This window comes from Bidens hawaiensis, unplaced genomic scaffold (assembly GCF_021521415.1).
Source record: "Bidens hawaiensis isolate Kalapana, Puna unplaced genomic scaffold, B.hawaiensis_p1.1 tig00002935_1, whole genome shotgun sequence".
Taxonomy (NCBI): Eukaryota; Viridiplantae; Streptophyta; class Magnoliopsida; order Asterales; family Asteraceae; genus Bidens; species Bidens hawaiensis.
In genome coordinates, this window is record NW_027491158.1 from 1,037,404 (window position 1) to 1,065,143 (window position 27,740).

The 27,740-nt window shown below is 36.3% G+C and overlaps 1 protein-coding gene and 1 pseudogene across 2 annotated transcripts; one reads left to right on the forward strand and one right to left on the reverse strand.

Annotated features, from left to right (window-relative positions):
* The first annotated feature begins 19,341 nt into the window (after positions 1–19,341).
* On the forward strand, positions 19,342–22,645 carry LOC143621769 (non-specific phospholipase C3-like; annotated as a pseudogene). The gene is made up of 4 exons (XR_013151594.1): positions 19,342–20,018; positions 20,831–21,240; positions 21,923–22,093; positions 22,213–22,645. The product of XR_013151594.1 is annotated as a non-specific phospholipase C3-like (transcript).
* A 448-nt stretch (positions 22,646–23,093) lies between these two features.
* LOC143621767 (putative L-gulonolactone oxidase 6) lies at positions 23,094–27,308 on the reverse strand. The gene is made up of 4 exons (XM_077093093.1): positions 26,515–27,308; positions 24,490–24,745; positions 24,306–24,407; positions 23,094–24,132 (listed from the first exon to the last, which is right to left on the reverse strand). Exons 1-4 carry the CDS (start codon positions 27,181–27,183, stop codon positions 23,390–23,392), a joined length of 1,770 nt encoding a protein of 589 aa, XP_076949208.1. The 5' UTR covers positions 27,184–27,308; the 3' UTR covers positions 23,094–23,389.
* Positions 27,309–27,740: the final 432 nt, after the last annotated feature.

Below are 27,740 nucleotides of genomic sequence, written 5' to 3' on the forward strand. Positions count from 1 at the left end.
ATCAGAGTTAACGGTGTAAAGCGGAAGTATTTTAAAACATGTGGATTTAATATAACATTAACAAATACGGGATATAAAAGTTCCCGTTAGTGTTTACAAAACATATACTTGTTTTATTACAAATCACCACTTTATATATTTTAAGTTTTAACAAAAGATCCGAGCCATCGGATACCTTGAGCACTTCATCTTCCCAAACTCTAATCTTGATTACCTGCAAAATGTTTAGAAAATACGTCAGCAACGTATGCTGGTGAATATGCTGACGCGAAAATATTTTCTTTTACTTAATCACCCTTCGAGACTACGTCAGTCTCAGCCGATCTTGGCTTAGGAATAATTAAGTTAAAACAACACAATTATAAACTCAAGTCTCTACACTAAATACCCCAGCAAACACCGCATCGTTCGACTTAGTTAAGTACCTATTAGTATACACATGGTCATTACTCCTCGCAGGTGAGCGACGCTATAACCAAGTGTGGTGCGATGTACCCACCGCATTTTACCACATATGTAAGGATCCAAACAAACGCATACAATAGCCTGAGGGCTAGTGCTTATACTTTTCATTTATAATGTTTTAGAGACACTTAGTCTCATGTAAACCTTTTTATATAACACATTTGACTCGTTTTAAAACAAGTTTGTAAAGTTTTGGGCATATTCACCTTTTTGATTTGGATCGGCTTCAATACACCGTCCGAGGGTCTTTCCCGTTGCTATCTCTCACCTATAGTACGAATATAACCTTTTTTAGTCGGATATACAATCCGGCTTAAGACCTTTAGTCTTTTATAATCTTTACCTCGACTTTAAAACCTTAGTTATAAAGTATTCTCTTTCTTTTAAACCTTTAGTTTAAAAATATCATTCTTTCTTTGTTTTTATAAAATAACCTATAGTTAATCTTATTTTCTTTAAATCCTACGTTTCTTCTTCTTTAATAAACGTATTCTTTTCTTTATTATTTAAGAATATTCATAATTACTAAAATAATAATTTATAACAAAGAATTATATATAATCACATTGATATATATATATATATATATATATATATATATATATATTATTCATATTCATTCATTTTCTTTCCTTTGTTATATTTCTTTTATTTTATCGAGGTATCGAGTATTTCCTCAACTTTAGGTTTTAAGTCTTTTTCAATATTTTATTATTATTTTATTCGGGCACTATGTCTACCTTGGTTGGCTTATAAAATCCTAGATAATCGAGCAGCACTTCGACGCCGCTTAGTTTTCCAACACCTTTCGATCAACGCCTTTCTTTTAACACCCTTTCTTTTACACGCAAAACAATGCATTAACAGCTCCTTCTACTTTGGCCCGCTTTACGAGACGGGTCGTGGGGATCTCTTGGACAGCTCGGTCTTAGATTATAATTTCTTCGGTAGGTGGCACGAATATCAAGAAAACATCGGTATTTTGGCACGGTTATCGAGGAATATGGGCACGCTTTTTGAGGTGGATCGAGAGTATGATTATTGGGTTCTAGAGAGATGTTAGAGAAAGAGATATGTGTGATATTTGAGTATGAAATGTGAAGAACCCGAGCTTGATATTTATAGGCAAGGCAGGTTCGCGATGGCCCCTTTGGCTAGCCCATTGCGTATCGCCATGTAACTGCCTTGTCACTACTAGGCTTGCCACGTGGCGACAAGTGGTGGACGTGATGCCACGTGGCGGACGTTGTGCCACGTGTCCAGCCTGTCAGTCCATCCATCGCGATATGCGATGGGTTTCCCTTCTGATCCATCGTGTAACGCGATGGGTCAGAAAACCGAAATTTTCATTTTTAACCCTAAGGTTTAGAATTTGACATTTTTTATCCTTTGACTTTGGAAACTTGGTTATTTTGAACCCGAAACTTTCATGATGTTACTGGTAAATGAGCCGAGCCCGAGCCGAGCTCTAGTTTGAAAAATCTACTCACGAGCCGAGCTCTAGCTTTGGAAATAGAGATCGAAACGAGCCGAGCTCGAGCTCTATGTAAGTTAAACGAGCCGAGCTCGGGCTCGAGCTATGTGAGTTAAACGAGCCGAGCTCGAGCGAGCTCGAGCTCAATGTAAGTTAAACGAGCCGAGCTTGAGCTCGAGCTCGGCTCGTTTGCACCCCTACTCTTGATATATAGTTGTGAAGACTCACTATCTTGATATAATAAAGTATTGAAGAAACGTATAGACAATTATCTTAACATAGTGTGTTGAAGAAGGTGTTCACTACCTTTAATTAGTGGAGATTGTGAAGGTACACACTCTTGAAATAATGTGTTGAAAAAGGTGATCACTTCCTTTGAAAATTGAGATGTTTTTTTACAATAATCCCTGCCGTTTAAGGGAAAAAGTAGAGAAGAAACTCTCAAATTGAGGATTGGGGAAATGATGTAGGGTGTATTAGTTAACATCTACTTAAAATATATCAGTTGGGTATCTCTTTCCCTAATCTATTTATATGCCTGATTATTTATGAGTAGCATACATCCGACAAGTGTTCTTCCATACACAAGTAAAAAAAATTAACTAACTAAATGATTTAAGAGAATAAATTTTAAAAGAGAACTATTATACATGGCCGGCCCATAGGGGCGGGCGGGGTCGACGGCCACAGGCCCGACACCACGTTGGGCCAGAATTTTTTTTTAAATTATATTTATTTTTATTAAAAAAATGTGTATATTTGATGTTTAAACCTAATTATATGACAACTAGCTTGGTCTAGGGACAAATGGGTATTACTCTCAACCAAACGGCTATGGGTTCAAGTCTAATTCGAGACATGTTTAAACCTACTTTTATACAAAAACTTTTTACACAGCTCAAATTATACCCAAGTAAACTTATATAAAAATTTAATTGTTTAAACCAACAAAAAACGTCTTTTTAATTAAGGCCCAAAAAAAAATTCGTCTTCGGCCCAATTTTTTTTTTTTTTTTTTTTTTTTGCTTTCTCGGAGCCGGGCTTGCTTACTTAGTGTTCTACACTTCTCACTATAATTCAACTTTGTTTACTTGATTTCCTTTGCTCACATACGCTATTATCTTAAATACATATAAACGAAACATTTAAAAGCTCTCTGGCTGCTTCTTATATTTTCTCAATCCACCAGATTGTTTTATATGCAAATGAAGACTTCTCATGCAGTTGATCCGAATTCACGAGTATGGGTCTCACCAAACCCAGATAACCCTTAAATGGGTTATAACATCTCATTAAATTAAAAATTAATCTCAGCAAATATGTGATATGAAAATCCTATAAAATAGAGATATACCAAAAATTAATATCCATTTTTAAAAAAATGATATTATTTATAATAAATGAACAATTTTATAATAAAAAAATAAGCAGGTCAAGGGTCTTACCAAACCCAGATAGCTTTTAAACCGGGTTATGACATCTTATTTATTTATGTAACTCTTTCATCATCAAATCGTAAAGATGCTATTAAGTATTAACTTTCTTACAATAAATAAAATTAAAATCCAAAAAAAATATATAAATATTTTAAACGAATAATGTAAAACAATCCCGTATTACGAGGAATAAAAGCTTGTTCTATTAATAAACCTAACAACAATAAAAATGCATATGGATCAACTATTAGTAAGGCTAAACGGTGTGGGTGTTGATTCACCGCCTAAATTGCCTAGCTGGCCATCGGCACCGCTGGCAAACACCACCCCCGTCGTTTTGGTGCCGCCAGTGGTGAAAATTTGGAGGACATTTTGCCGACTATTTCACCGCTCAAATCCTCCATGTCCCTATTATTTTTAACCCATTTGACCAAAATTAACAATAGAAAACCAGATTAATCAACAAACTCACCAACAATGGCGGATGGCCTGATTACTATGGATCTGAAGCAAACACAGTTGCGATCTTTGTTTCGGTACCCGGGATTGAGAGTTCGACAGGTTTCGGCTCTTGTTGTGACGGAATCGGTAGTTTTTTTTGTTGATTTTAGGGTTTGCAGATTTGTGATTTGGGAATATTGGCAGCTTGGATTTTGAGTGTCAATTTAAAATTTGGATTGGAAAGGATAGTGCACGGCTTGGATTGGAAATGGAAGTATGCTAATTATGCAGCTTGATTGGAAAGTAAATTTGATATATTTATGTTTTAATTGGATTATAATAATTATTTTAATTTAATAATAATAATAATTATTTTTAATTGAAAAGAGGAGGAAGCAAATTGAGAACCATTTCCTTGATATTGTGGAGAAGAGTGGTGTTGAGTAAGGTATGATATGGTGCTAACGTGGCAGTGTAAATTGAGAAGTAAAGAGGCATCCATACCTGATAGTCTAATGGTTTAGTATTAATATATGGTTCTTACCAATATTGTACCATATATACGATAGGTGTGTGTGCCGTATATCGGCAATTACTAGTTTTATACATTCTAAACTTGACTTTGGGGATTCCAAGGATTTTATTCCGATTTGCAAATATCAAGAACGATCATAATGGTGGTTGGTCATAAGTTCATGAATTCGTTATAATCCCAATATCTATCGTGTTCAGTAATCTTCATCATGAATTTGTGATCGCCCATGCGGTATTCCTCAAGTCCAAAGTCGATAATAAAGTTATTAAAGCCAATTGTGTTTTTATTATATGTTCAAAATCCATTCTCTTCGTGATTAGCTAATGCCCATCAATTCACGAGAATGGTTTATTTTTTCAACTGCTATGATTGGTGGATAAAATTTCACAAAGTAAATCAATCCATCGATGTCATTGAGAGGATTGTTGGACGAAATTTTTTTTGAATATAGAGAGGTCCTAAATACAACTAAGATTGTTACTGAAGCCACCGATTCTGATTCAAATTTGTTTTCCCAAAATCTCTCAATGGGGGTTTTAGAGTTTATCGTTGGGAATTTTCATACCGTTTTTTAAAATATACTTTTATTGACATAAGACTTATAGTATACAACTTTTAAAAACCATTTATTAAAATTCCACCATGGGTTCATTTAAAGAAGTTAGAAAATAAATAAAACAAAACCATCTAAGGTTAAGATGGTACAACAGTTGAAGAGGCGTGGTTGCTCTTTAATGCAGGGATAAATATGCACTAGAAGTCTAGAATGTATCCACTCAAGTAATGAGCTTGAATCAAGTGCTAGCCGAAACCTGTTGTCAAGATGCTATCCTTGAACAATCATTCTTCATTAGATATGTATGATGGTATATTGCAAGTAAATTACACAAGACTTTCAAATGTCACTTATTGAAACCCGGTTATATTAATTAGAATTGAATAATCATAGGGAAGCAAGCAATAAAAATCTTTTTGTAGAGTTTCCTCTATAATTAAAGTCAAACTTAATTAAAGGTTAATGACTAAGACTAAGCCTATTTATTTTAAAATATATTTAAATCAAAACTAAAAGTTTATTCGGGTTGACCCGAAACTTATAAGTCAAACCTGAAAACCAACCTGAATTACTTCGATTCGGGTTAGTCTTTTCTCGGGTTTGGGTTTTTCGGTTCGGGTTAGTTCGAGTTCGAGTACGAGTTTTTTCGGGTTGGGGGTTAGTTTCAAGTTTCGGGTAAAAGTTACAGCCCTATCAAAAACATCAAATCAAAAAAAAATTTTAATTATTTTTTTTACTATAAAATATGTAAAACTATTAACTACAAAAATTAAATAAATATTAATATAGTGACAGTTTTAAGAAATGACGCAGCTAACAACAAATGCAATTTCCTTTGTAGTTGGAGTGGTAAGATAGTTATAAAATAAAATAAAATGTCGAAGTTTCAATTTCAGTAATTATAGTAACATTTAAGAGCATTTCAGTCCATTTTCTCTCTATCTTTATAATTAGTTAATTACACTAATAATATCATCTTTTCTCTCTTATTTTCTATTAAATAATATTTTTTATACTTTTATCATTACAATTTATCTCTCCTTCACTCATAACCATTTAAAAAAACATTAAAAAGTTATGGATGTGAACAATGTGTTTCTCCAAATTTATCCATGAACAATAACATTTTCTTTATTCTTCTTTCACAATCACTTTTAACCATCTTTAAAAAATGATAAACTCTCTCACATAATTTGAAGAACGGATTGGGATTGCTCTAATCCATTCTTCAAATTATGTGAGGGGTTCTCCATTTTTTAGAGATAGTTAAAAGTGATTGTGAGATGAGGATAGTGTAAATGGTTAAATTTAGAGAAATACATTTTTCATCTCTATAACTATTGAATGAAAGTGGTTGTGAGTGAAGGAGATAGAAAATGTAATGATAAAACTATAAAAAATTAGGAATGTTGGTTTTAAATAATCTCAACTATGTCGTATTGGTAAATAACAGTCTCAACTTCACACTTTCCTGGTGGCAGTCCAAACTAAAGATGTATTTGTTTCTAACTGTCCACGACTAATGGATGACTAACCCCGTTAGTTTGATGATGGTGTGGCATGCATATGTGTCACGTGCTTATATGACAAATATGTGGCAAGATCGAGCTTACACGACATATTACACCATCACCATTACCACCACCAGCACTCTCTAATCACTCTCTCTATCTCTATATTCTCTTCTCCCTCTCTACTCCACCACCATCGGCCCTCCACCACCACTTACTACCTGCCGGCGCCAGCACCATTACCTGCCAGCAACTACCATCAAACCCTAATCCTATTAATCTTCATCATCTACTTCTTTTTCTAGGGTTAGGGTTTATATGGATCAAGAATTGAGGATCTGGCTTGATTATTTTGCGGTGGAGATAGTGGTGACGAAATAGTGTACGGTGGCATACATCACGACAGTGAGGGGAAATATCCTCGACAGGTGGATATGTGGACTGTGTGTGGAGGAAGGGAAGGTTGAGATAGCGAGATCTTGTTCGCAATCGCCGGAGAAAGGTCATCTCCGGCGATGGCGTTGTTAGAATTGGTGGTGGTGGATTGAGATTTGTGGGTGGAGTATAGAGTTTAAAGGTTTTGTAATGAAATTACCGATGTGTCTTGGAATTTTTCAGAGGATTAGAAGATGATGTGGGGTCTTGATGGAGCTTTGTGAGGGTTATGTTCATTATTTGGGAAAGAAAAGATGATTTTGAAGGTGATAGGAATGTGTACTTCTTGGGATGAATAAGGTGGTAGCGGTGGTGATGGTTGTTGCTGGTTGGTGGTGGTGTGACACAAAAGAAAGGAGATGGATTGTTTTTTCTTTTGTAATACTTAAAAGAGATGGAGATTATTATTATTTTTTGAATAATACTTAAAGATAATAAAGAGTTCATCGCCACGTAATCGTGTCACATAAGAGTTTTTTAACAGGTGGGATAGCCACGTCATCATTAGACTAACGAGGTTAGTTATCCGTTAGTCGCGGATCGTTAGAAACAAATACACATTTAGTTTGGACTGTCACTAGGCAAGTGTGAAGTTGGGACTGTTATTTATCAATAGAGCATAGTTGAAATTATTTATAACCAATATTCCAAAAAATTATTATTTAATAAAAAATAAGAGAGAAAATATGATATTTTTAGTGTAATTGTAGAGATAAAGATAGAGAATAGATTGAGAATTCTCGAAGAGCATTCCCAATCCGTTCTCCAAATTATGTGAGGGGGTTCTTTATTTTTAGAGATGGTTAAAAGTGGTTGCGAGAGAAAGAAAGACAAAATGTTACTATTTATGGTTAAATTTAGAGAAAGTGAGAAATACACTGTTCACCGTTATAATTTTTTAATAGTTTTTGAATTGGTTGTAAGTGAATAAGAGAGAAAGATGTAATGATAAAGGTATAAAAAATCTATTATTATTTAAAAAAAAAGATAATGATTTTAATGTAATTAAAGATATAAAGATAGAAAATAGACTGGAATATTAAAAGAGAAAATGAGGTAGGTGTTTGGTTACCCTATTAAAATATTATAAATAAAATTTTAGTCAATGACATGATTATAACATTTAAAGATGCTAACATAAAGTTCTTTTTAACATGCGTCATGCACATATAGACAAATTATAACTTTTGACACATCTCTTTTTTCTCTCACCTCGCTCACACGAACAATTTATGTCAGTGTCACGTCTTTCTAAAAGCATGTGATATGATATAATATAATATTATTCGTCTTTCTGACATGATACAATATAATATAACATAACGACATTTCAGTTTTAAATTGAGGTGATTTATGTTCTTATTAGTTACTTCTTTCAACCCATTTTAAGTGTCCATTATTTTTTTTCTATTTGTTTCAGTACAAATGTTTATTTTCAAAATTTATTAGTCAATTTTCAAGTTTACCTTTAAAACAAACAACTAACATTAATAAACAATATTGATGAGCCCACTTTTCAAGGAAATTATTGTCATTTGATAAGACAAAAGTAATCATTTAATCTATCTTAAACTTTGTGTTTTTCAAACCTGAACACTTATAATGGGAAAGAGGGAGTATATATATAATGTGTATATTTTAATGTTTAGGGTGTTAAAGCAGCTAATTTGACAAATGTTAAAGAGTGGGACACCATTTCCTTCATGAGTTAACATGCTTTAAAGACAAACAACGTAACAGTGTTCATAAGCTTTAAAATCCCCTACACTCACAAACAATAATATAAGATTTACTTTGAAAATTAAACTAAACGTGGTTAAACGATTTCCTTAGATGAGATAGAGTAAAAAGAGGTAAAGTAGGTGATGTGACGTCTATATGGATTTAAAGGGTATGAATGTATATCCTATAAATATATCATATAAACCTATGATTCTTTTTAATTTTCAGTTATTTAAAACGCATCTCATCCATATTTATTTTTACTGAAGTACATATCACCCATACTAAATCAATTATTAAGTCTACTTATACTCAAAACCTTTAATGTATATATAAGGAGTAGTATCAATACCAACCCCTCTTTTTTACTATGTTTTCATGTATTAATATTAAAATATGTATGAAGTTAATTGTCTATAATCAATAAGGTGTAAAAGTGTGAAGAAGGTTACGAGATCGGGGAGGTTGCTGTGGCATTGAAGCCGGTGGGGATGCCGCCTAATCTCCTTTGCTTTGGGGAGGGGAAGGCAAACCTTAGGAATGATTTCGGAAACTTGAAGAAGGTGACCTAGGTTATAATATTGGGCAATTCAGAATATGATGTTTCCATATGATTGGATTTATGTGGACGGCGATCATCCCAATAGATCTTTAATTTTTTTTTTAAATTAGCAAATTTTGGAACTAATTGAGTAATTGTTTACTATGATTATGATTTTAGTAAAATTCTTAACAAAGGTTAACAAATATTTAGTCTGACCGAATTAACCGAAAATAACCGATTAACCAAAACCAAATTAACCGAAGCCGGACGGCTATTGTTTTTGAAAACTTCATCAAATTGCGAACAACGATAACTTTGCAAAAAGTTTCTAAAAATCTTTGCTTAGTTCCATTCGTAACAGAATTAGGTACGTGATAGTACGATCATCAAGATTATTTATCACTAAATGTGTTCATATTAGATGGAGAAAATAGAAGTGAAGGTCGATTGTTGCCCTCGCTTCACATGAAATAAAACAATCATTTATGATTGTTTTTCCAAATGGTTTGGATGGTTGCATATCGACATATCCAAATTGAGTAGCCAAATTGAAACCGACCTAAACAAAAAGGATAATCACCGTATAGTAGAAACTGGTTTATAACTGATATTAACCTTAGATGAAGTACCGTTAGAGATGATCACATTGGAACTGGTTAATTTCAATAGTTTTATAAGGTTACTAATTAATAAGGTTAATTTCAACATATTAATAAGGTTTAATTTTTTGTTTGGAACTACGAATTTCTTGTGTGTTTACTCACTTTGGAGAGCTATGTTGCGGCGTTGCCCCACTTCGATCAGACTAGGTTATCATAACCGAGCCCATGTTGGCTTCAGAGTTTTGGCTTGTGCGTTTCCCTGGAAAACCAAATGATGAGACCACAAGAGCATAACTCTCTAGGATAACACCGGATGAGACGAAAATTACTAAAATACTAAATTTAATAGGCAAGCAACAAGGGTCCATTCCAAGTTCCAACAACTGATTCACCTGGGCCCATGAATTGCAGTCCTATAAAAGAAGTCGGGCCGATCCACCCCATTCAAAGTTTAGTGAGGTAAACCCTGTATTGCTTTAATTTGATCGTTAGATACTTAAATGTTAAAAGAAAAAATGGGCCTGGTAAACCGGTATCCAACCTGGCCCTGTTTTGTAATCTGAACCGGTTTGGCCTAAACTGGTTTTGAACATGGGTTAATAAAATGTTTATTTTCAAATTTATTTAGTATTAGGTCGGTGATATTGTAATCCTATTATAAACAATCCAAGCAACCACAAATAGCAAATAACAATAATATGTAAATCCTTATGGCCAAAAGATGATCGGTCTCGCTAGAGCCAATTAGGGAGACCGATCGGGTCAAGGGGTTCACAACACAAAACAACCACAAGGATGGACTTCTTCGTGCATCCCGTCATCTTGCCCGAACTCCCACTAACTCCAAGAAATCCTTGAGCTCGTCCTCGGTTATCTTCGCGTCTTCTTAATTACAAATTTATAAACTAACAATAATTTGCCCTATTACAAATTTGAACCATCTTTATGGCTAAAAGAAAACCGAAAAAATAAATAATAACCGTTTACAACTTTTGAACCATCCATATGGCCAAAAACAAGCTCAACAATCGAACACAACCAAACAACACATAGGTCGGGGCCGGATTTACATATTCAAAATAAACGAATTTCGGGTCGTTTTGAATTGGTCAAATAAAATAAACAAAACTTTGACCAACTCAAAATCACCCGAAAATAAATCTAGATCTATAAACTTTAAACGATTTAAAGTTTAAGATGTAGATCCGGTTTTAAACGAACCGGAATCGACTCGTACGTTGTAACCTGGCTTTGATACCACTGTTGGGTTTCAACGGTGGTTCGGAACGAAAACGGTCAAATATCTAAACCCGTTTTAGTTAATAATTTCGTTTAAATAGTTATTAATCAATATTAATAAACAAACTTAAACGAACTATAAAACGCAGCGGAACGATTATACGATTTAAACGAACCAAAACCGAAAACCCAAAACCCGGATCCGATTACAACTATTATACGAGTACGATTGAACATAAATAATAATCAACCATAGATGAGTATTCGATAATCGAAACCGGGAAGATACCGTGAGATAACGAAAGACGCTAGATGGTGACACAATCAAAGTCCGGCAGCAAGTTCGGCACTGCAGTGGTTCACGGCGGCGACGATTGATTCCGGCGACGACAGAAACACGGTGGCGGGAAGTATTGTGGCGGAAAGCAACTGAACATGATCAGAATAATAACAGGACAACAACACAGCAGCAAACACCAACAGAAACTCCCGAAATCTGGTTTGCCGGAAAATCGGGTTTGGCCGGAATAACGGCATCACGGCTAGATCAAATTGTGGTGGTGCTCGGAAAGGCAGCAGCAACACAAACACTTGGATATGAAGGTAGCTAGATGTGGTGGTTGTTATGGTGGCCGGAGATAGCTCGCCGACATGCCGGAAAACGGCGCCGGCGGCGGCTGATTAAGGTGGAGCAGCTAGGGTTTTTTTTTGTTAAGATCCACCTATAATAATATTATCTTATAGTATATATAGTATTATTAGTAGGGTTTAATCTAGTTAAACCAATTTGGGCTTGAGCCCAATTAACAAAACAAAGCCTAGTCCATCATGTCCATCTAATTAATTGTGTCGGGCCTAATTAACATTTAAGTAGGCCATTATTTCGTCACCCCCGGTGTAACTCAGTCCGGGTCACATTCGGGTCGGTCGCGTTGACTTGACCCGAAACGACCATTAAATCCAACAGTCTCCCTCTTGGACGTATTAGGGTCAAGTATCACAACACTAACAGCTAGAGGCGTTCTAGCTACACATAGCTGTCCCCAACCGAATATGACATTTTTAAATCCATAACCAAAGTATCTTGGAATACCTTATTGCAAGATAATGAATTTATAGTAATCGTTGTCATCTATCCTTTCTGTATAAGACATTAATTGAACAATGAGACATGGATCAAGTCAATCTCATATGGCGTTCAATTATTGTAATTCTCTATATAGAGTCAAAGTGGTCCAATCAAACACACAGTTAGTTTGGGTGAGGCCTCACACTTTGCTAGTTTGAATCAACGAGGGCGCCAATATGTCTAACTGTTACATTTTAATGTAAGAGTACAGAATTCCATCTTGACTACATACAACTCCCACTGAACTCCAGAACATTCCCAATCAATGGCTTTATGGATGGCAGTTACGCAACAGCGGTTGTCATGATCAAAGAATATTCCTCGGTAAACGAAAGTTCTAATATGTATCTCAGGTCTAAGGATACTAAATGAGCATACTATTATCAAAACATCTTATGATCAAGATCCATGAAGATGATTTGATGCGAGTTACATCCAACGTCATTCATAGTGAGGTCTGTGAGTTTGGAAGTCAACTACTTGAGTCCAAAGTCAGAATAGTCTTAATTCAGAATCGCTCCCACGAGTCTGACCGACTACGGATAATTTAGAATACAATATTCACGGATTAAACGTATTAAAATGAACACAGTTGTATTATTCAACGTATGCATTTAACCATTAAATCAAAAGTGAACAGAAAAGTACAACTGATTAAACGTTCATACATCCAAATACTAAATTAAAATAAATCACTAGCAAGTCTAAGCCTTATAGCATCTCTATGCTGATCATGCTTGTCCTGAGTCATCAGCTTAGTGAACGGGTCAGCTAGATTTTGATCTGTGTCTACTTTGCTTATCTCGATGTCACCTCGTTCCAATATTTCCCGAATAAGATGGAACTTCCTTAGAATGTGCTTGGTTCTGTGATGAGACCTTGGCTCTTTGGCTTGAGCAATAGCACCTGTGTCATCACCGAATAACTTGATTGGTTTGTGAATACTCGGAACCACATCGAGATCGGTGATGAACTTCTTCATCCAAGAAGCCTCCTTAGCAGCATCTGATGTAGTTATATATTCGGATTCGGTGGTAGAATCCGCCACAACACTCTGCTTGGAGCTCTTCCAATAAATAGCTCCTCCATTGAGAGTGAAAACGAAACCCGACTGTGAGCGAGAATCATCTCGGTCAGTCTGGAAGCTAGCATCAGTGTAACACTTTACAGTGAGCTCCTCTTCCACTCCCCCAAACACCAAGAACATGTCTTTGGTCCTATTCAAGTACCTTAGAATGTTCTTCACAGCAGTCTAATGGGCAATGCCAGGACTCTGTTGAAAACGACTGGTCATGCTTAAGGCATACGAGACGTCAGGTCTAGTACACAACATAGCATACATGATAGAGCCAACCGCAGAAGCATATGGAATTGCTTGCATACGTTTAGATTTAATGTCCGTTGTCGGATATTGCGATTTGCTCAACACGGTTCCTTTAGTCATTGGAACAACTCCTTTCTTGGAGTTTTCCATTGAGAAGCGTGCCATCACTTTGTCTATGTAAGTACTTTGACTAAGCCCTAGAATCCGCTTAGATCTATCTCTATAGATCTTTATTCTCAGAATATATGCAGCTTCTCCAAGATCTTTCATTGAAAAGCAAGATTCCAACCATTGCTTAACTTCCTTAAGCATAGGATTGTTGTTTCCAATGATCAGTATGTCATCCACATACAAGATGAGGAATGATATAGTGCTCCCACTAGCCTTTCTGTAAACACAAGGTTCATCTTCATTCTTGACAAAACCAAACTCTTTGATTTTCTCGTCAAAGTGAAGATTCCAGCTTCGAGATGCCTGCTTAAGTCCATAAATGGACTTGTTCAATTTGCAAACCCTATTAGGATATTTTGGATCGACAAAACCTTCAGGCTGAACCATATAGACATCTTCAGAAAGATGTCCATTAAGGAAAGCGGTTTTGACATCCATTTGCCATATCTCATAATCATAGTATGCAGCAATGGCAAGCAATATCCTAATTTACTTGGTCATAGCAACGGGCGAAAAAGTTTCATCATAGTCAACACCTTGAGTTTGAGTGAAACCTTTCGCGACTAGCCGTACCTTGTAGGTTTGCACATTTCCATGCATGTCGGTTTTCTTCTTGAAAATCCATTTGCTCCCTACTGCCCGACTATCGGGGGGTAGCTCAACCAAGTTCCAAACTTGGTTATCATGCATGGATTGCATCTCTGCCTTCATGGCATCTTGCCATTTCTTGGATTCCGGATCCAAGATAGCAGACTTGTAGTTAGTAGACTCGTCCCCAGACTCGGCTACTAATAAGACTTCGGGACCATCTAGATGACATAAGTATCTAGAATTTGGTACGGGAGTCCGACTACTTCTGCGAACGCTTGTGTTCACGTCTGATGTGTCAGCAACAATAACTTGTTGATCAGACGCTCCAACCTCCTCAGAGGTTCTTTGTGATTCTTGAATCTCTTCAAGATTGACAATGTTACTTCCAGTTCCTTGACTAAGAAATTCTTCTTCAAGGAAGTAGCCTTTCCTCCTGACAGAAATCGTATTTGTATCAGGATGAAAGAAGTAATAACCGCTTTTGTAATAGTATCCGACGAAAATAACTTTTTCGCCGCAGGGATCAAGTTTGTCATCAGACTCACTTGTGATATAAGCATCACATCCCCATACTCTAAGATAAGACAATTTGGGTTTCTTACCCTTATGCCATATCTCATATGGAGTTTTGTCTATCTTCTTAGTTGGAGCTAGATTGACAATGCGGGCGGCGGTCATAAGGGCGTAACCCCAAAAGGAGTGAGACAAGTTAGTTCTACACATCATCGATCGAACTATGTTTAGCAAAGTTCGATTTCTCCTCTCGCTCACGCCATTAAGTTGGGGTGTGCCAGGTGGAGTGAGCTGTGAAACAATTCAATGCTTTTTTAGATGAGTGATGAACTCTGTGCTGAGATACTCTCCACCTCGATCTGATCGAAGTATCTTAATGGTTTTATCAAGTTGTTTTTCCACTTCGCTTTGAAACTCTTTGAACTTTTCAAAAGTTTCGTGCTTGTGTTTCATAAGATACACATAAGCGTATCGACTATAATCGTCGATAAAAGAAACGAAGTATCTTTCATGGTTTCTAGTCATGGTTCTGAAAGGTCCACATACATCAGTATGTATGAGTCCTAATAGATCACTTGCTCGTTCACTTTTATTAGTGAAGGAGTCTTTGGCGAGTTTTCCAGCTAAGCAAGACTCACAATTGTTAAAAGAGTCCGGTCCTGTGGATTCAAGAATCCCTTCGGATTGGAGTCTTTTAACTCTTGCCTTGCTTATGTGGCCAAGTCGGCAATGCCATAGAAAAGTATCATTGATGCTAGTCTTGATACGTTCTGAAAGATGATATACGTTATTGTCAGGTTGAACATAAATCTCATAAATACCATTTCGAGGTTTAGCCTCAAAATAAAAGATATCATTTAAGTAAGCAGAAATAGCCATGCCATTAAGAACATACTTAAATCCTTGTTCAAATAACAACGAAACTGAAATGATGTTTCTGGTCAAGCCAGGAGCATACAAACAATTATTTAAAGGAAAAACTAGGCCAGATGGACAAGTAAAATGAAATACTCCAGTTGCCAGAACTGGTACTCTCTTCCCATCTCCAACGATGAGTTCCATGCTGCCTTTATTCAGTTTCCTCCACTTCTCAGGCTCCTGCAAGACATTAACGATGTGGTAACCACATCCGGTATCAAAGACCCATGTGTTTCTAGAGACAGTGAAAAGTTCAATAACGTATATGGAAATACCTCCAGAAGAGCCTTCACTATTGGCTCTCTTCTTCTTGATCTCAGCAAGGTATTCGGGGCAGTTTCTCATCCAGTGCCCCATTTGGCTGCATTTGTAGCACTTGCGCTCCTCAAAGGGCGGCGGCTTTTTCTTTGCAACTACCTTGTTAGTGTTGGTGGCAACATTGGCAGCAACAGTAACTTTCTTCTTGCCTTTTCCCTTAAAACCCCGATTCTTTGGTTTTGGCTTTTTGACACCAGCAGATCGAATCATCAGAAGTTGATTGGTCCTAGAAGGAATGTTCATCTCAGTCGTCTTGAGCATGTTATGAAGCTCCGGCACTGTCTTCACCCAACCATTCATGTTGAAATTCATTACGAACTGGTCGTATGAGTAGGGGAGAGAGTTGAGAATGAAATCAGATGCCATCTCATCAGGCATGGGATAATCAAGTTTCTTGAGTTGATCGATGTACCCCTTCATCTTAAGAACATGCGCACTGACAGGAGACCCTTTTGCCATCTTGCAACTTATGAGTTGTTTCATGATGTTGAAACGTTCTTAACGGGCTTGTTTCTGGAACATGCCCTTGAGTTGCTCAAGCATCTCATAGGCACCAAAGTCTTCCAAGCCTTTAGCAAGCTCAGAAGTCATGGTGGCTAGCATAATATAGGAGACCTCAGCCGAGTCATCCTTATGCTTGTCAAGAACTTTTCGTGCAGCGGCTGTGTTGTTTTCAGGCTCGGTTGGAACAGGTCCATCGAGAACATACAGGCGCTTTGCCATGGTGAGAACAAGTCTTAAGTTGCGGTGCCATTCGATGAAGTTGGTACCGTTCAGTTTATCCTTCTCAAGGATAGTCTTAAGGGCGTAGGGTGAGTTTTCGTTTGACGACATCTGATTAATTAAGCAAAAGTAAATTTAATTAGTATTTTCGACGTTGTAGTCCCATTATTAACGACCCAATAACATTAATGAAATAGGAGCAAGAGAATCCGGCTTCCAGTTATTAAAGGCAGCTGTAGCACACAACATTAATAAATGGTTAGGCAAACTGAAAACGATTGTCAATTGTGAATAGAGCACAACTCTCGGTTTATGAGGCCTATAGAGACAACGATTGTCTGTATAGATACGTTTAGCCTCATCTTTGCCCACTTTAAGTCTCCAGACAGCTTTAGCACGTAACAGGAGAGTAAAGTAATAGTTGTCCTAGTACCGTGACGTGTGAAAGGGTCGGATATGTCAACAAAACGCTTTCACCTTGATGGGATAGGCTAGAAAACAAGTGCGGTGCTGTAGCTCCAAACACTCGAAATTTCGCATTATGCCTCAAGTGTGACTTGTAGTAGGATTGGCATAAACTATTGGATTTTAAATTGGGATTAATTTTAAAATAACCAAATAGAGTAAAAGTCAAATTTTACTGTATTTATTATCCGGACGAATAGATGTACCCTTTCATCTCTCAGGACACTTAGTTTTAGAGAACCTATTAAAAACTAAGTTTTTCGCGATATGACTAACCAATTTTAAGTTAATAGAAAATCTATTAAGTTATTAGTTTTGAAAATCAAAACGTTTTTAATTTGCAAAACATAATTGGTTAATAAAATGTTTATTTTCAAATTTATTTGGTATTAGGTCGGTGATATTATAATCCTATTATAAACAATCCAAGCAACCATAAATAGCAAATAACAACAATATGTAAATCCTTATGGCCAAAAGGTGATCGGTCTCGCTAGAGCCAATTAGGGAGACCGATCGGGTCAGGGGGTTCACAAAACAAAACAACCACAAGGATGGACTTCTTCGTGCATCCTGTCATCTTGCCCGAACTCCCACTAACTCCAAGAAATCCTTGAGCTCGTCCTCGGTTATCTTCGCGTCTTCTTAATTACAAATTTAAAAACTAACAATAATTTGCCCTATTACAAATTTGAACCATCTTTATGGCCAAAAGAAAACCGAAAAATAAATAATAATCGTTTATAACTTTTGAACCATCCATATGGCCAAAAACAAGCTCAACAATCAAACACAACCAAACAACACATAGGTCGGGGCCGAATTTACATATTCAAAATAAACGAATTTCGGGTCGTTTTGACTTGGTCAAATAAAATAAACAAAACTTTGACTAACTCAAAATCACCCGAAAATAAATCTAGATCTATAAACTTTAAACGATTTAAAGTTTAAGATGTAGATCCGGTTTTAAACGAACCGGAATCGACTCGTACGTTGTAACCTGGCTTTGATACCACTGTTTGGTTTCAACGGTGGTTCGGAACGAAAACGGTCAAATATCTAAACCCGTTTTAGTTAATAATTTCGTTTAAATAGTTATTAATCAATATTAATAAACAAACTTAAACGAACTATAAAAACGCAGCGGAACGATTATACGATTTAAACGAACCAAAACCGAAAACCCAAAACCCGGATCCGATTACAACTATTATACGAGTACGATTGAACATAAATAATAATCAACCATAGATGAGTATTTGATATACCTCGGTTATCGAAACCGGGAAGACACCGTGAGATAACGAAAGACGCTAGATGATGACACAATCAAAGTCCGGCAGCAAGTTCGGCACTGCAGTGGTTCACGGCGGCGGGAAGTATTGTGGCGGACAGCAACTGAACATGATCAGAATAATAACAGGACAGCAACACAGCAGCAAACACCAACAGAAACTCCCGAAATCTGGTTCGCCGGAAAATCGGGTTTGGCCGGAATAACAGCAGCACGGTTAGATCAGATTGTGGTGGTGCTCGGAAAGGCAGCAGCAACACAAACACTTGGATATGAAGGTAGATAGCTGTGGTGGTTGTTATGGTGGCCGGAGATAGCTCGCCGGAAAACCGACCTGCCGGAAAACGGCGCCGGCGGCGGCTGATTAAGGTGGAGCAGTTAGGTTTTTTTTTTGTTAAGATCCACCTATAATAATATTATCTTATAGTATATATAGTATAATTAGTAGGGTTTAATCTAGTTAAACCAATTTGGGCTTGAGCCCAATTAACAAAACAAAACCTAGTCCATCCTGTCCATCTAATTAATTGTGTCGGGCCTAATTAACATTTAAGTAGGCCGTTATTTCGTCACCCCCGGTGTAACTCAGTCCGGGTCACATTCGGGTCGGTCGCGTTGACATGACCCGAAACGACCATTAAATCCAACAAATCATTATACGTAAAAAGCTTTTTGAAGTCGATTTTGTTTTCTTTAGCTTGAATATGAAGACTAGAATACTATAGGAATATACCTATATATGCATGGTATGTTATTTCTTATGCGTAACATGTATGGCAATATATATGTATTTCTTAATTATTGCTTCAACAATTGTATAACCTATTAAATAATCTTCATTATGTATGCATCATATAAAGAATACTCATATATTTCCATTAGTTAGCTGTTAATAGAATATAAGAAGTACATTTATATCACAACAATTGAAGCATTATTTCCTTCATTCTTATTTCTTACAATTATTTCATCAAGCAAAAAATGAAAAATGAAGCTATAAACCATATTAATCCCATCAAAACTATAGTAATCTTAGTTCAAGAAAACCGATCATTTGATCACATGTTAGGATGGATGAAATCTCTCAATCCAGAAATCGACGGTGTCACCGGAAAAGAATCCAACCCATATCCACCACCGATCCCCATTCAACCCGCCTCTTCCACACCAACGAGTCTGGCTACATACAGCCCGACCCGGGCCACTCATTCCAAGCCATTTATCAGCAAGTGTTCGGTGTGCCATGGACCGAAGAATCATCAACTTCTACATTGGCTCCAATCATGGAGGGGTTTGTGGAACAAGCCGAAAGCGTTGAGGTTGGTTTGGGGAAGGTTGTGATGTCGGGTTATAAGCCGGATGATGTTCCGGTTTATAGAGATTTGGTGAAGGAGTTTGCGGTTTGTGACCGATGGTTTGCTTCGGTGCCGGCGTCCACACAGCCTAACAGGTTATATGTGCATTCGGCGACTTCACATGGTGCTACAAGTAATGATACGTTGAAGTTGATTGAAGGGTTCCCTCAAAAGACCATATTTGAGTCATTGGAAGAAAGTGGCTTCTCTTTTGGGATATATTATCAATATCCTCCATCAACACATTTCTATAGGTATAAAATTCTTTTAAGTTTGTTTTTTCACCCAAAATCTCCCGATTACATACTTTGTCTAAGTCTTAGGCTATGCGTAACAAATTAGACGAATTGCGTATGTGGCGCCTAGTCAGCAAATGGTGTGTTTTTATTTTTGAGGTGTAATGGTGTTGTAGCCTATATATATACACATATCTCTCTCTCAATCAATTATAATAATAATATAAATCACAAGAGAAGCAACGAGAAAAACTTGCCCCCCCCCCCCTTATCGTCCCACAAATCGCTGTGTGTGTGTGTGGGGGGGGGGGTGTTGTCACCTGTTGTCGCCGGAATTCGCCCAAGAGGGTGCACTACGGGGTAGCCTTATTATCAATTGAATCTATGATGACTGATGAGGGCATTAAAGTAACAAGTTTTAATGGTTAAAGGTGCTAAGAAATTTTGTAGCATAATAAAATGGGTTGAGTCTCATTGAATTTACCTATTTACATACTTTGTTCACTTTAATTTCATAAACAAATAATATAATAGTTTTGATTACTTAACAAAATATTAAAGTAATGATAGAATAACTTTTATTAAAGGGGTTTTGGTAAGCTGTAAACGTTTCGTATGCTTTGAGTCACATGCCAATTTTTATTATTATTTTTTTACATACCAACTTGTTGAGTCATTGACTTGGTTTTAAGTTTTAACTGATTATGATTAATCTTGTTAATTACGTTGGGGTGATTATCCGACAGAAATCTTAGAAAACTGAAGTACTTTTTAAGTTTTAACTGATTATGATTAATCTTGTTAATTACGTTGGGGTGATTATCCGACAGAAATCTTAGAAAACTGAAGTACATAAACAAGTTTCATCAATTTGATCTAGACTTCAAACGACATTGCAAAGAAGGAAAGCTACCAAACTACGTTGTTGTCGAACAAAGGTATTTCGATCTCAAAATTTTGTCAGGAAACGATGACCACCCTTCTCACGACGTTTCAGAAGGCCAAAAGTTTGTTAAAGAAGTCTATGAAGCATTGAGATCGAGTCCCCAATGGAATGAAATATTGTTTCTGGTCATATACGATGAACATGGTGGTTTCTATGATCATGTCCCCACTCCTACCGTTGGCGTCCCAAGTCCAGATGATCTCGTGGGACCCTCACCGTATAACTTCCAATTGGATCGTCTTGGAGTCAGGGTTCCAGCTATTTTGATCTCTCCTTGGATTGAGAGAGGAACCGGTACGTTCACAAGCACGCAAATTACATGATTATTTTGACATAGAGCAATGCCACTAAAATTGATGTAGCAAATCCTCAAATAAAACTGATCGATATATTATTGAAGGCAAATCCAATTTTTGGTGATCTTAAAGCTAACACGTATACCCCATTTTTTAATTTATTTTTAATTATCTATAGAAAATAAAAGAGGAGTGAAACATTACATGATGGTCTCTTTTATTGCAAAATTTTACATTTAACAGGCATATTGTCAAATTTGGTAGGTATTTGCAAATTTGGTAAGCATTGCAAAATATTCGTAAATTTGCAATTATTGGGTTATGGGCACTAAAAATAGAAACATTTGGAAATTACTAAATTGGGAAAAAATCTTTAGTGACGAAATTGGAACCCTAATTGTTGAAATTCGGGCATGTGAGTCTCCCCTAATCCTATATTGGTTTGACACATAATACGACTCGTCATTCGTTAAGACTCTAGATTTTTCTGTGAGCTACTTATGAGCCGCATAACTTCACTCATAACCCAATTTATACTATAAAATTTTGGGCCTTTTGTACCCGTTTTCTCTGTCTAGATGGTACAACTAGGAGTTGGATAACTCTTTGGATCAACAACTTATCATATTTATTTAAAAAACACGTAGTTGATACATTGTTTTTGTTTGAATTGTGCTTAGTACTGCACGAGCCATCTGGACCATTCCCAACATCTCAATACGAACATTCGTCCATTCCTGCGACAGTGAAAAAGGTTTTCGGTTTGAAAGAGTTTTTGACAAAGCGCGACGAATGGGCAGGCACTTTCGAAGGGGTTCTCACTAGAACCACTCCAAGAACAGATTGTCCAGGTATGTTATATTAATCATTGATTCCAACTTGTTTAGGCATTGTGTTCAATGTGACTTGAGGTCATTATTATTCATAGCAACTGTTATAAGTTTCTTTAATATCTTACATATGCAAATAGTTACATTGCCGGAGCCAGAGAAAATGAGAAATGAAGAAGCAAACGAGGATGCGAAAATAACAGAATTTCACGAGGAACTGGTACAATTAGGGGCGGTATTAAAAGGGGACCATAAAGAGAGTGATTATCCTGACAAGTTAGTAGAAAACATGAAGGTTAATGAAGCGGCCAAATATGTTAATGTCGCATACAAGAAGTTTTGTGACGACTGTGAGAAGGCCAAAAACGAGGGAAAAGATGACTCATACATTGTTTGTGATGGAGATGTATTGTCTGGTCAAAAAACCTCGGGAACCTTTGCAAATAATTTGTTTTCTTGTTTTATTTGTGGTAATTGAACAATATGTAATGTCTTTATTTCCAGATTGATCAATGTGGATCGGTAGATGCTTATTTATATGTGGTTTATTTGTTGATAAATAAGAAATGTAAATCATCACATGATTTATGATGTTATTCTTGTTCATGTGTATGATACTGGAGAGAAGAATAGTTATGCCTCACCCGATTAAGGTTGAAACCGGTCGAGATCGTCTACCTTGTCTGAGATAACCTCATATAATATTTGACTTTGAGTGGATACACTATAAAAGATATTTGACTACAAATTGAATAAAGTAATCTATACAAGGGGTGTTTTTATAAAAAATTTCTTAATTTGACAATTTTGTAAATTTTTCGAAATTACAAATTAACAATTGAAGCTTAAAATTAAGATTATAAATGGACAACTATGCTAATTAACAATTTACGCATTTTATGTTAAAAATGAAAAATACTAAATATTGACAAGATCAGGGGAAAAGCTTGATCGACGAAATCATGGCTTTAACTCAAAGATTCAGGTCTAACAGCTAGCTAAGCCAAATCACTAGTTCATCAAGACCTTTCCGTCCGCTGATTATAGATCCTCTAACTCCAGTAGTTGCCTATGTTACCGCCTGAAGTTTGAATAATTTTTGACTTGTTTCTGTTTTTTCGTCTGGTCTAAATAAGAGACTATCGAATTTGGATAAACTATTCACCAATATTTGCCCAAAACATCACGCTAGAAATAGTAACATACATCGTTATTGTTCACCATAATTATTTATACTAGGAATCGTAGATAAGTTATCAAATGGTACAAACCAAATCTACTAGGTAAACATTTTCAAACTCATAATTTATACGAATTCTAGAGTTCGGTTTGCGACGACCCTTGATCCATGATCTTAACCAAAGTACAAACCCTTGCTTCCTTAAAGATTTTCCCAGGCCTACACAAGTAATCTTTTTGGGGAGCACAATGAACATCCTCTGAGCACACACACAAACCTTCAAGTGCACAACCCTCCTTAACAATAGTAAGACCACCTTTGAGTCCTAAAACTTGATCCGTCCACTCACTTGAAAATAAACCTAATAGATCGTATTTCTCTTTAACCTTCAAAAACTCTCCTCTCTTTTGGTACTTCTTGATCACCCCTTTGAATGCTACATTTCGATTCTTGCCCCAATGAGGTAAACCATCGTACTTAAACACTGCCATTTGTTCAATCTCTTCAAGAACGTCTTCATAAAGTCTTGGAGTTTTGGGATCTTTACTTCTATAATATGTGATGTCAAAATCCAACGAGTCTTCATGTGTGCCTATGTACGCATTTGATCCCGTCACATACCTAATAAGAATCCCATTATATAGATCTACACCACACAACGATTGTGGGGCTATACTTACTAGCTTTTGAATGTCTTGGATAAAATCTTTAGCTTTTGAAAGAGCAACGCTGAATGTGGTTTGGTGAAAGAATAAACCCTTGACTCGGGGATCCCATGGACATGCAGTTATTTTAGAATCTTTAAGGCCTTTAAGACAACCTCCTGATGCTTGAAGTCGATTTTGATATCCAATCACAGGGTATCCCTTAAAGATAATACCTACGCGTAAAAGATAATTAAATCATTCGTTAGGAAAAATCAGAAGAAATAAAAAACTAACAATATTTTATACATATTGATCATTTCACGTTTTTTCTTTTGTAAAATTGGTTGCAAATGTGTATAATATTGTGACGAATTTTCGTTGGAAATTGTTGTAGTAAGTATATTACCATCGTTGGTCATCCCAAATGCACTCTTTAATAAAGTACTTGTAGTAAGCTTTCCACTTCTACACTTTCCAGCAACATCACCGTTAGCTTCTTGATCTTCCTCTACAGTTATTAGCATTCAAATATACGAGTTTATGTAACCTTTTACATTTGCGTGAACATCAATATTGTTTCATTTGACTACCTGAAGATCTTAAGATAAGGAGTACAAGTGAAGGTGTAGCTCGAAAACCAGGGTGATCCCAGAGTCCATTTCCAGATACATTGGAAGAAACTCGATCGTCAATGCGATAAACAACTTGTTTTTGACTTGGGTACCATGTTATGTCTGCAAACTCATGCTGTCTCCCAAAAGTGGCAAATTGATCTGGTAAGTCCGTATCATTTTTTGTTAGGAAGGTAACAGATCTCTTGAACATGGGTTGTAACTTTAAAGTCACCTAGTTATGAGTTCAAAAAGAGTATTCAGAATATGAAACAATTACCTACGATAGTCACTATTAATAGAAGGAAAATTACCAAAAGGACCACTTAGACATTTTTTTTGGGAAAATTGGTTTTTATTGGTCTCAACTATTTTATTTTTGCCGGCGCTGGTCCCAACTATCATTTTGGCTGGCAATGATCCCAACTTTCACATACGTTGATTCCACGACTAACGGAGTACTAACTCCGTTAGGTAAAAGCTGACGTGTCGTCCTAGTTGTCAAAATCATATGACATGGGCATCCTACGTGGACCGGCTGTGTATTATACATACTCCCCAAATCCCCAACGTTTAAATACATCAAAATCCCCAAATTACACTAAAGCCCTAATTGAATCAATTTCACTCTCAAGCCTTAATCACTAAAGCCCTAATTGAACCGAAAAGGGAGTATTGTGCGAGAAGATTGCTGATTTAGAGAAGAAGTATGCTGCAAGTTTGGATAATGAAGCGGAGATGAATAGTATAATTGATGATTTGGTTGAAGAGAAGAAGGAAATCGAGAGGCGGATTGAGTGTTTAGTTAATAAAAAGAGTTTGGTTTCGAAAGATTTGCAGGATGCAATGAACGAGTTGCAGCAACAGAAGCTTGCGTTTGAGCAGATTGTTGAACAGAATACTAAATTGGAGAATGTTAAGACACATGCAGAGAGTGAAATTGTCAAGAAAGACGAACAGTTGAGTGCGTGTAAAGACACGATTTCGTCACTGAAACAGTCAAATTCCAAACAAATTGAGAAAGTTAAGGGGTTAGAGATCGAATCAGGAAGCTACAAATGTTCACTTGATCAAGCTGCAGTTGAGAAAGATAAAGTTATCAAACAACTTGATGATCAAAAAGCCGTAACAGATGATTTAAATCAGACTATTTCATCAATGAAAATGGAAATTCAAGATTTGAACCTAAATTTATCAGCAATTTGGGGATTTTGATGTATTCAAACGTTGGGGATTTGGGGAGTATGTATAATACACAGTCGGTCCACGTAGGATGCCCATATCGTCTGATTTTGACAACTAGGACGACACATCAGCTTTTACCTAACGGAGTTAGTACTCCGTCAGTCGTGTACTGGTGTTATCAACGTATGTGAAAGTTGGGACCGTTGCCGGCCAAAATGATAGTTGGGACCAGCGCCGGCAAAAATAAAATAGTTGGGACCAATAAAAACCAATTTTCCTTTTTTTAACAAATTAGTTGTTCACTATTTATTTTATCAAAAAGTTCATCCATAGCAACGTTCCTCCCCTAATGCTGAAGGTTCGATCCCAATAGACATATGATAGACATTAAGGAATAGAATTAATAGGTGTGTGAGTTTGTGCTCTAAAAAGAGAGTATGAAAATTGTGCACATAAACACATCCCCATAATCTTGAGGAACGAATAAAAGGTAAATACCATAAAAAAGATGATAAATCAAAAAATTAATTTTTAATTTTTATTAATACTTATAAAAAGAAAGTTTCTAATCCCAGTTAACACTTCGAAAATCTAATTTTAAAAGTCCAAAAACATTAATAAAAAGGCAACTGAGCCAATATAGTGTTAGGATCAAATAACAACTTAACGTGATAAGGTTGTATAATAACAAACGTGAAATGTTGATTGCAAATATGGCATGGTCAAAGATATAATTTAGTGACTTCCTAGAAAAAGAAAAAAAGAAGCTTAATCTTGGTAAGTAAACATGCTGAATTATGAACATATATAATATTGAACCTGAGAAATGACTCCAAGTACTCCAAGAGAAACTTTAGCTGCCTTCATGTCATCATCAAACTCATCTAGAGTTCGCACTTTAGCATAACCATCTTCCTGGCTTCCTGGGGTGACAATCCGCATTTGAACCACATAATCATGAATCGAACTACCATCTCCCCAAAGCGTGCTACCGTGTGCACCCGTGCCTAAAAGACCACCAATCGTCAAGCCCCACCAATAAGGAGTATAAGGAAAAGCCAACCCACTTTTCGCAGCTTCATCAATGAGCTGCTTCAATGTTACACCACTCTCTAAGGTAACAACCATTTTTTCTTTATCCATTTTAATAATATGGTTAAGATTCTCGGTACTAATAATGAGTCCCTTCTCACCGTCGGGACAAACTAACTTGGGTATACTGTGCGAGTAACGTGTAGCTACTCTCATCTTTCTTTTATCTCGAGTAGCATTTGCAACTATTGCGACAATGCTTTCTTCAGATGAAGGGTATGCCACCTCTGCTGCGTGACAAGTACTACGGTCCGGGAATGCACCATAGGAGTTGGTAATGGTGCAGTTTGTAAAATTGTTTGAGCATTTAACAGGCTCTTCGGGGGGATTGCAGCTTGCTAATATGATTATCAATAAGAACACACATTTGAGTATCAAAATTGATCTTGATAACATGACGATAACAGCGTAACGAGATAAAAAAAGGTTAACAAAGGATATTTATGCAACTTTATACGTGTATAAACAAATGCAATGTTGCTTATAAGGGTAAAAATGGTTTGCAAGCTAAGGTACGTCGCTATATATACATTTATTTATAGAGAGCATGAGTTCTTTCTATATGTTCTCAATTTTGCTTTGAAGTAAAGCACATGACTCCTTAATGTTGAAAACCCCTTTTTTAACATATTGTTGTTTAAAGTGATATTAATTTTCCTTGTCCAAATTCACATAATTAAATATGGAAGTAGAGAAAATGGTTGGATAGTGACACCTACCATTCATTATACATAAAAGATGTTGAAAATAGCTAGCAATCCTAATCAGCAAGCAGTTATTTGGTGCCTCGTTGTAGTGAATCTTAGGATTACATGAATCGGGCTATGTATAAGATCGTCTAAGTGTCCTAATTAATCAGAACTCAGATGCTTAAAAGGATTCTACACCTAGGTGATAGTTTTATCATTAGATTTCCCCAATATTATTGTGGTCTTCCTTGTGTTTCTTAGCAG

What these genes read in the sequence shown, in the direction of transcription:
- LOC143621767 (XM_077093093.1), bottom strand. Translation starts at nt 27,183, where the DNA reads ATGTTATCAAGATCAATTTTGATACTCAAATGTGTGTTCTTATTGATA. An exon ending in TACTTGGAGTCATTTCTCAG is followed by an intron (nt 24,746 to 26,514) that starts GTTCAATATTAT and finishes ACTCATAACTAG; the next exon opens with GTGACTTTAAAGTTACAACC. An exon ending in CCTTATCTTAAGATCTTCAG is followed by an intron (nt 24,408 to 24,489) that starts GTAGTCAAATGA and finishes TAATAACTGTAG; the next exon opens with AGGAAGATCAAGAAGCTAAC.